The following is a 10,641-nucleotide window of genomic DNA, read 5'->3' on the forward strand; positions in this document are numbered from 1 at the left end:
TGGCTCTCATGAGGACCGCCACAGGAAAGGAAGACCCATAGTCACCTCTGCTGCAGAGGATAAGTTCAATAGAGTTAACCACACCTCGGGTTGCAGCTCAAATAAATGCTTCACAGAGTTCAAGTAACAGACACATCTCAACATCAACTGTTCAGAGGAGACTCAGGCCTTCATGGTCGAATTGATGCAAAGAAACCACTACTAAAGGACACCAATAATAAGAAGAGACTTGCTTGGGCCAAGAAACACAAGAAATGGACATTAGACTGGTGGAAGTCGTTCTTTTGGTCTGATGGGTACAAATTTGAGATTTTTGGTTCTAACCGCTGTGTCTTTGTATAGACGTAGAGTAGGTGAACGGATGATCTCTGCATGTGTGGTTCTCACCGTGAAGCATGGAGGAGGTGGTGTGGTGTGGTGTGGGGGTGCTTTGCTGGTGACACTTTCTGTGATTTATTTAGAATTCAAGGCACACTTAACCAGCATGGCTACCACAGCATTCTGCAGCTATACGCCATCCCATCTGGTTGGCGACTATCATTTGTTTTTCCAGAAGGACAATGACCCAACACACCTCCAGGCTGTGTAAGGGGTATTTGAGATGGTTTGTGATGAGTTGGACCGCAGAATGAAGGAAAAGTAGCCAACAAGTGCTCAGCATATGTTGGAACTCCTTCAAGACTATTGGAAAATCATTCCAGGTGAGCTGGTTGAGAAAATGCCAAGAGTGTGCAAAGCTGGCATCAAGGCAAAGGGTGGCTACTTTGAAGAATCTAAAATATATTTTGATTTGTTTAACACTTTTTTTGGTTACTATATGATTTTGTATGTGTTATTTCATAGTTTTGATGTCTTCACTATTATTCTACAATGTAGAAAGTAGTACAAATAAAGAAAAACCCTTGAATGAGTAGGTGTTCTAAAACTTTTTACCGGTAGTGCATATTTGCCTTTAAAGTTGGAGCACATCGACCGGTATTTCCATCAATGAATAAAAAGCATTATTTATTTTTTACCCAGACAAATTGGCTAGCAACCCATTTATTTATTTTTGGGGCCAAAAACGGCTAACGGAAACCCTGGGCCACAGCTAGATAACTACCTAGCAAGATACCGACAAAGAAATTGAATTCACCCTCCATAAACCCAATCCCGACAGTGCCTATGTCGTGTCCAAATGTTTAGCTAGCTAGCTAACGTTTACATATATTCGCTAGCTAGCACAACATAGCTACTTAGCTAGATAGTGCAGTGTCCTTAGCTAGCTAGATAACTCAGCAGCCAACACAGGCAGTTATTTCATGTAAACTAGCTAATCCATTGTGATTTAATTATAATATCAATACTAGCTAAAGTGGTTAACTAGCTTGGAGGAAGTATTTAGTGCATTGTGTCTGCGCACTTAGCTAGCTACCATCCCATAGCCTACATTGCATACAAAGTCTGACTGGTTCATCCCTGGTGTCACGCCCTGGCCTTAGTATTCTTTGTTTTCTTTATTATTTTAGTTAGGTCAGGGTGTGACATGGGGAATGTTTGTGTTTTGTTGGTTTTGGGTGTTTCTATGGTAAAGGGGTTGTTGGGTGTAGTATATGGGTTTGTGTTGAGTTCATGTGTCTAGCGTTGTCTATGTATGTTTAGTTGTCTAGGAGAGTCTATGGTTGCCTGAATGAGTTCCCAATTAGAGACAGCTGATTTCGGTTGTCTCTGATTGGGAGCCTTATTTAGGGTAGCCATAGGCTTTCATTTGTTGTGAGTAGTTGTCTATGTGATACGTTTGTAGCCAGTGTGTGCACATCGTTATTTAGCTTCACGATCGTTTTCTTGTTTTGTTTATTTCGTAAGTGTGTTTGTTTCGTTTGCCTTCTTCTTAAATAAAAAGGAGATGGCTTATTTTCCTAAAGCTGCGTTTTGGTCCGTCAATCCTCCACACGATCGTGACACCTGGATGCACGGAGAAAATGCCGTTGCCATTTTAAAAGTAGAAATGGTTCGTTCGTCACTACCAGATCATCATGCAGCAGGTACCGCTTTTGTTGTAGCAAGATAAGGCACGCCCTCCCACTGTGATAAGTAACTATCGGCAGATTCTCAGTGTGTTCCATGCTTTAGTGTCTGCTCATTTTTTTTTTACCTTTATTTAACTAGGCAAGTCAGCTCAGAACAAATTCTTATTTTCAATAACGGCCTAGGAACAGTGGGTTAACTGCCTTGTTCAGGGGCAGAACGACCGATTTTTACCTTGTCAGCTCAGGGATTTTGATCTTGCAACCATTCATCTACTAGTCCAATGCTCTAACCACTAGGCTACCTGCCGCCCCGCCTCATCATCAAGACATTGAAGACACGTGGAAAGAACTGACTATTTACCGACTCGTTGGGGAGCTTACTAGAGTTGAGGGGGTCCTTGCCAATGTACTGTATCGTGATAAAATGTAATCATGAGGTCCCTGACAATACCCAGCCCGAGTAATTTACACCACGTCAATGTTGAAGAATGAGATTTATACTTCTTTATTCTTCTAATTGCCAAGAACACGCCTGTATAAATATCTGACAGGGTGATGTCAGATCAGATGGAGCCATTTCTTCCACAGCCAGCGTGACTAAAGCATTCTTCACTACTTCCTCTCTCCCACTTCCTGAGTGGCATGAAAAACTCACATGGTCCATTTCCTGCTGTTCTCTTCTCAAACAGACCCTCTATCTCCACAATTGAGGACCAGGCCACCAGGGACACCATACACAATCACAACATGACATAGCAGTATCAGATAGAAGAATTTAAATCTACCTCTATCAGCCAAGTTAGTTTTACCACAACAGTAACACCACAGCACAACTGCCAGAGTCATTGAAATGTAGGTATCCACTACTATTGATATGGTAGGATTCTGTATACAGTAGACCTTGTACTGTTGTGTTGTGTCACTCTTTGGTGGGCATAGCATGTTAGCATATTAGCTGTGTTTGAACTAGGCCTATTCTTTCTTTCAGTATTTTTTTATGTAATGGAAGTATCACGCCCCACCTTCACACATGCTAGCTGTGACCTGATGTGCACCCTAAAGCCCCTAAAAGCGTGCCAAAATTTGAATCACTGAAGTATAACAATCCCTTCCTCGCTGTGTGTGTGTGTGTGTGTGTGTGTGTGTAAAAAGTGACAGTTATCAGCCTGCTGTCTGCCACCATTCAAAGCATGGTTAAGGCAGCAGCCACGCATACACACACACACACACACACACACACACACACACACACACACACACACACACAATTTTACGTCTACATCATGGATTTCCATCTTCAGCCTGAGAAACTTTAGCTAGTAGTCCCAACAGAATTCCAGAACATGAACGGAAACCATGTAACCACAACAGCGAAAATAATATAGGATATCTCCCCGGAGAAATGTAATCTCATCCAAAATATTTCATTTAGGCAAATGATTTGTTCTCCAATGCTTTGAGCAACCATTAACGTTGTGAATCAAGGGGTCCAGGAACCCTCCACAATGACAGTCTACTATTCCACCCTACTGTATAACCTCTTATGTCACTTGTCTATTTATCATATAAACCTTGGCATGGAATCTAGCTTGGGTATTTATGCAATAAGTTAGGACATACATTCATACACATTTTATTTGTGCAAGTCTAATCATTAATATAATCTATATGACATATGGGCTAGGCCAGTGTTTCCAAATCCAATCCTCGCGTACACCCAACAGCACACATTTTTGTAACATTACTAATTCACACGCATATAAATTACACACTTGTAAATGTGAAATAGGATTCAAATAAAATAGAAAAATGTAAGCCCTCAAAGAGTTGAATCAGTTGAGTTGGTCTGGGGCTACAACTAAAATGTGTGCTGTTGGAGGTACTCAAAGACTGGAGTTGGCAAACACCGGACTAGGCTACAGTATGTATTTGACAAATCAACCAACTCCAGATTTGGAGGAGATTAAGTTACAAATATTTTCCCTGTATTGTACAATCATGTCATCAGTCATACCACCTAAATTGCAGTCCGAGAGCAGTCTCAAAACGTGTCGGTATGTCAACGTCAACATTATTATTATGCTGACATGCTTTGAGAGCAGCTCTATTCAAATAGATGTATGACTACTACACACTGAAATGTAGAGTAAATAAGCTTTTCTGCCTCTCGGTTAATTAAATAGGCCTTAACCAATTTTACACCTAACTGAAACAATTTTTCACTTATGTTAACTGAATCAAAATCTTTATTTTGAGATTCACTTACATTAAACGAGTTGAAATACAGCTTAGCATTTACTCCGTTTCATTATTAAGACAGCATAACCCACATAATCCTACAGTTATCAAGGGATCTTGGGGGTACATATGGTGGCACACTTCGATCTCTCTCTCTCTGAGGTCACAATTTACTCTGGAATGCAGAGGGGGCTCTAGGTCTGGATAACCGGATCTCCTGAATTCCTTTCAAATGACTTCACTCCTTCTGTTCATTCCGTTAGAAGTCAAAGGTGCTTGGCGGTTATACTTTCATAACTGCAAACATGGGGCAACCAAAAATTACTCATACATGACATTTGTGACAGACAACCTGATAAAAGTGGCCTTAACCTTAAAATCATCGGAGGTGTTATCCTGATGTCCTTGGCTGTTATTTTGTGTCCACATCACAAACCAGAGCACCGATAGTGTTGTTGTGACGTTATCCTGCCGCTGACTCAATAAACAAACACAGCTTTCAAATGTTTGTCTCCTCACCAGAGTCGCTTTCAACAGGTCAGACTGAGCCTTTCGCTGAAGTCTAAAGGATCCCCACGCTAAAGGGAATCATACTGCCCTGCCACCACGACCCTCAGTTGCGCTGCTTTGAAATGACAACCTCCACCTCTAATCCACCTTCAAAACTCATCACTATCCCTAAATTCTGGCCTCGATCCACACACAGTCCCACTGATCACAGACAATCTCTGAATCTCGTTCTCTGGAAGAAATCAAGGGTGGCAAAGTCAGGGAAAGTGTTGGGAAATATTTTGCCGTGTATATAAGCCTGCGTGCATCTAGGCATGCATGTGCAAAGAGGGGAGAAAAAGGAGGGAAAAACTAAAAGTCAGATCAAGACTCCACCCAGGGATGAACGATTACATCCTCCCTCCACTCTCAGGCCATCTGGGTTAGCAAGAGCCAGAGCGACCAGAGCACAGGCCTGCATCTCTTTGCCTTGGCTGCACTGTTGAGGATTAGGCAACACTAGTGAACATGCCTGAGACCTCTTTTAAGGATTGTGTAGCTCGCAGTGAGCTCACCGAATGAGAGAGTCCTGGGATGACATCAGCATTCAACAAGGCAGTAGTGAGGCAGCACCTAAGATCACTAAAGACCGGGCTGTGGTGTCAACGAATGGAAGGCAGTGGCTGGGCGACGTTTAGGCGTTGCATGGGGTTGTTGTTACGTTCTACATTTCCACAACATTTAAATACCACATGAACAGCACCCTCGCGGGAGACTATGGGGGTGCTGGTCCTACTATGTCATTACAGTCGACAAAACACAGAAGTTTTCTGCTGGCTAGAAATCACAGCCATTCTATTTACGTTAGTTAACCCTGCTGGAACGCATACCAGAGATTACAAGTTTTGTGCCGCCAGCATTGCACCCCATTCCAACCCCTCCCCACTGCCTGCAACCCAAGAGCTAGAGGAATTATTTATTTGTTTTGTTAGTACTTCTCGTCACAGTCATTCTAGGGCTGGGAATTGCTAGAGACCTCGCGATACAATATCACAATACTTAGGTGCCGATACAATATATGATACTGTGATTATATTGCGATTCGATGATTCGAACATATTGCTCACCATATATCTGCTGCAGAGGGACAAGAGAGAGCCATGAGAAAACTATTTTTGATCAGTCATGGGGGTAAAAAAGTGCTGAAAACAAATTGCCACCCTATTTTTTTTTAAAGATGGAAAACTCGCTATGAAGGAAAAATTAGAGTTTTGGTACAGGTACAGCCAACTAGCGCAAAAAGAATATTGCAATATTGTCAAAGCGATGCAATACTAAATATATCATCAAAAATAATATCCCGATATGTAACTAGCTATTTATTTATTGTAGACAGAGCTCTGTGTGGCTGCTCTAGAGTCTTAGCCTGAGGCAACGAGAGGTTTGCAATTGCATAAGCCCAATGGAGCAGCTCACCAATGGGCAGAGTCTCCCAGTCCCAACAGCCCCACTGCTCAAAACAGAAGAGTCCTGCCCATCGCAGTCAGGACATAGTCGAGTAAAAATTGGAAGGACATCATTTGGTAAAACAAAGTCATAAAGTCGGCCAGATAGCCATCCTGCTCTTTAATGTTAGGCTAAACGGATAATCTTCTTTACCTTCTTTACCTTAGTGGTGGCCAAGGTTAGGGCATTGTCCTGGATAACTCATCATCCACAGATTAACTGAATGAACTCGCTGTCATACTAGACTTAAACTACTTAACATGCTGGCCTTGTACAGGAACCTTTCCCACGTTACACTACCGTAAGTCACTGATAGGACACGGAGCCGTGTCAAGAAACGTGATCAGCTCAACTGTATGCCTACATCCTGGTTGAGCAGAGGGGGCAACTTTGCCTTATTTGACTTTTGCTCAAGGAGCTTACAAACAGCAGGGCAAGAACAGTCCGCTGTACCGCAGTTGATTGACAACTCTGGTGGCACAGGAAGCCCTGTGCGTTTCTGCCGCTGTTTGTAACCTGCTTCTTTTACAGCCCGTCTTTCCAACCAGTTCTAGTTCCCCACAGGGTGAGTGGCGCGGTCATTATGATGACCACACTGAAGAGAGACCACATCCCTTCAGTGTTGTAATTAAGACATGGGAAGAGTCCACCTTAAAAAGATCCTGAGAGTGTCCTACATACACTGGTGACTAATTATTACTGAACATGGTTTATTTTGGGGAAAATGTTGTTGAAGTTAATTCAGTCAAAGTAGTTTGTGAAATACGAATAATGATGTATACCCCACTTAAATTTCAGGCAAGAGATGAGGTGCTCTGGGCAGTAATAGCTCAATAGACCCTAGAGACCCTACGATCACACAGTGTCAAAACGATACACCTCCTATATCAACCAGTGTGTGGGTAACTCAACAACCCTAGACACTGTACCAGACTACAGTTAGTGGACAATTTATTAGGTACACCACCAGGTTCACGAAAATGGTACGCTCCTACAGACAAGTGACCATGGCTTGCTATATAAAGCAGGACAGACAGGCACAGAGGCATTCAGTTACTGTTCAATTGAATGTTACAATGGGCAAAACGAGTGCGCGCCGGTTCCAGTATCTCAGAAATTAACGGCATCCTGGGCGTTTCATGCACAACAGTGTCTAGGACACAAAAAACATCCAGTCAGCGGCAGTCCTGTGGCCAAAAACAGTTAGTTGATGAGAGGTCGAAGGAGAATGGCAGGAATCGTGCAAGCTAACAGGCAGGCACAAACAGGCAAATAACGACGCAGTACAACAGTGGTGTGCAAAACGGCATCTCAAAATGCACAACCCGGTGTGGTCGCAGCAGACGACCAGCAGGGTCCCACAGGGTCCCACTCCTATCAACTAAAAAGAAAAAGAAGCAGCTCCAGTGGGCCCCCGATCAACACCACTGGGCAATTGAGGAGTGGAAAAACATTGCCTGGTCCGATGAATCCCGGTTCCTGTTGCGTCATGCTGATGGCAGAGTCAGGATTTGGCGTAAGCAGCATGAGTCCCTGACGCCATCCTGCCTGGTGTCAACGGTACAGGCTGGTGTCGATGGTGTAATGGTGTGGGGAATGTTTTCCTGGCACACGTTAGGTCCCATGATACCAATTGAATTCTTTGGGGCAATGTTTCCACGCCCCAAATAATTCAGGCTGTTCTGGAGGCAAAGGGGTGTCCAACTAAATGGGTGTACCTAATAAACTGGACACTGAGTGTATATCAACCGGTGTGGGAGTACACTAAACAACGCTAGACACTGTATCAGACTAGGGCCGATAGGGAGACTCCACAGCTGAATTTAAGAATGAAATAAAGTCTGTTAGATACAAGCTATCAGTTATTATCAACAAGTAACTTAGCTGCCTAGCCTATGCACTGTTGCTTGGTGGTTGTTCATGTCATAGTGCTGATAATACCGTTTAGTTTGGCTCAGGTTTTATCTATAATGCTGACACTCGTGCAACAGCACAAAAAAACTGCTCTGCAAACCACAAGGACTTGTTCTGCCCTCATGGTCAGCAAGTTGCTGACCTTTCCACTTAATCCATCTCTGCAACATGAATGCTTTGAGGTTCAGACTATCAACTGTAATGGAGACCGTTTCAAAGGCCTCACCTTGTACTTGTAGGAAAGACTTAGGTCAAAAAGCATACAAATGCTCAGGGTTTTCAAAAGTAACTTAAGTGAAATACCATCTAGCCTAAAATGTGACTATTACATTAAATAGTAATACGATTCCCATTTGGGGCTGCCAGCCCATCAATAGATATGTGCATGACATGTGATGTAGTCAACTCCCCAGGGTTACTAGAATGGTTCATAAACTGTTGTGATGGATTGACTTTAACAACACACGGGCTTACAATTGAGGTGACTGATGAAAAAGGTTTAATGCAAAACAGTAAAACAGGAAATGGGGCATGCGCATACATTCCTTTGCATGGCTTTCAACACCCGAACGTATGAGTTGTAAAAGCTGATTCACTCATAAGTAGCATGCGAAAACTATGTAACAATTGACCTAACTTGGTCAAAATGACATTATATTATATAACCCTTGAATGTCAAATAACAGGACACAGTTCAGATTTACTTTTCAAAGGAAGTTGGCTCAGAAAACTACCTACCAGTTTTTTGTTTTTACTTTCATCCTCTTTTTCTTTCTTTTTATTCGGTTTATTGGGATCCTCTCCGCCGCTTGCTTGATCCATTTTGAGATTTAGTTCCCGTAAAGACTTCAGAAGACTCCTCAAAAGTAAACTCCACCACTCTTGTGAACACTTTCAAAAATACCAGAGTTAGGTTTCCTCAAAACCCATGCCATTCAAGTTGGCTTAAAATAAAAATGTTGGTTAAAAGTATTCCAAAGAGTACGGTCCGTTTGTTCTTATAATTGTATCCAGCTGAGAAGTTCAACACTTTTGCTTGACGAAGAAAGGTGTGGCAGGGCAGCCCTGTATCCATCCAGATATCCCTTTATCACAGTAGCAACTGTCTCAGTCCAAACCGCGAGAAATCTGTCGCAAAAAAAGAACAAATTATATTTTAGAATTGTCAATGTCAATCGTTCTCACCTGTAGTGCACAAATGTTTAACTAAAATCACTGTACCGCTCCATGTTGACACCTGCTTTCAGGAATAACCTACTTATTATGCAGGTACCTTTGCTGTGAATAGCGTACATCATAATACCGTATGTGTTAAAAACAGCCAGTCAACGGTTTGTTTTAAGAAGAAACAAAATGTTGCCATTTAATTGCGTGGAATACAGTTAAATAAATGCATTACTGTTACACAAAACAAACTTAGTAGCTGACTATGTAGCGTGGATAGTAACAATGTAACAACCTAATACAAATGTAGCAGTGTTACCATGATTATATGGAGAGTTTACGCTGTCAAGACACATTGTAACATGCAACATTACTGCCACCAAACCCAAAATATAAATGAAATGTATTTGAAATATCAAACATTTTATAGGATAGGAAAACCACCGATGCTGCCTAAGCGCTTACTTTAGAAATACATTACAAAACGGGGAGCAAATACATTTTATTTTACCTGCATAGGTCCAATAAACTTAATTGACTTGCTGCAATCGCTTAAAATTGTAAACAATGTAACAATTAAATAAATCTGCCAAAGCCAACTCACAAAATACCATCCCAAGCTTACCATTTCAACCAAACGTGAGAGCCAGGCCCACTGTAGTTCTGCTCACCGACCATTCCGATTCGCCCACGAGCCACGTGAGGAAGCAAGGATTCCGTCAGCCATTGGTCACATCAGCGATCACTCCGGGGTCGGGTTGCTGGCGTCAACGAGGAGGAGACTATTGTTGAAATGGAGAGGTCAGACTGATTTCACAGCGACTGGATCGGGTTTAATCACCCAAGGCTTGCAGCGGATATAAAGAAATCCAGCAAGCGAGCGAGTGTACGTTTCTGTTCATCGTGGCATGTTTGTGAGAGACAATAGGTTGCTTATATTTGATCAAGCAAAACGACAAATGGAGGAAAATAAATAAATAATATTTTAGACTGATCCAATATAAATCAAACTCTACTCCACTAACTCCAATTGTAATTATTTTACCTAATTTGGGATCACAACTATAGCTGGATTTGCATGTTTGAATACATAATCACATGAGATATTTCATATTTAAAAGTCTGATTACAGTCAGACTTATTTTGTCCCATGACAGGACATTTTAAAGTATCGCCATCATGCATGGTCTGCCTTACAGGAATACAGTTACTGGAGCAGAAAACTGTCCCCCACAGGCCACAGACTGCAGGTGCCATTTTCCCACAGGCATCTATTGATGTGCCATTCTGAATCATCCAGTCATTGATTTACAAAAGAGTA

The 10,641-nt window shown here is 42.1% G+C and overlaps 1 protein-coding gene across 5 annotated transcripts in view; it reads right to left on the reverse strand.

Annotated features, from left to right (window-relative positions):
- LOC129828030 (protein diaphanous homolog 2-like) overlaps positions 1-10,002 on the reverse strand; it is a 644,069-nt gene extending 634,067 nt beyond the window's left edge. For 4 of the 5 annotated variants that reach the window (XM_055889440.1, XM_055889442.1, XM_055889441.1 and 1 more), the window contains exons 1-2: positions 9,832-9,965; positions 8,895-9,284 (exon numbers count right to left, since the gene is read on the reverse strand). In XM_055889440.1, the coding sequence (XP_055745415.1) occupies positions 8,895-8,978 (84 nt within the window). In that variant the 5' untranslated portion in view covers positions 8,979-9,284; positions 9,832-9,965. Of the gene's footprint in view, positions 1-8,894; positions 9,285-9,831 lie in introns of all 5 variants that reach the window. The other variant, XM_055889439.1, reaches the window with a different exon arrangement.
- Between the last annotated feature and the right edge of the window lie 639 nt (positions 10,003-10,641).

Source organism: Salvelinus fontinalis, chromosome 29 (genome assembly GCF_029448725.1).
Source record: "Salvelinus fontinalis isolate EN_2023a chromosome 29, ASM2944872v1, whole genome shotgun sequence".
NCBI classification, from domain to species: Eukaryota; Metazoa; Chordata; class Actinopteri; order Salmoniformes; family Salmonidae; genus Salvelinus; species Salvelinus fontinalis.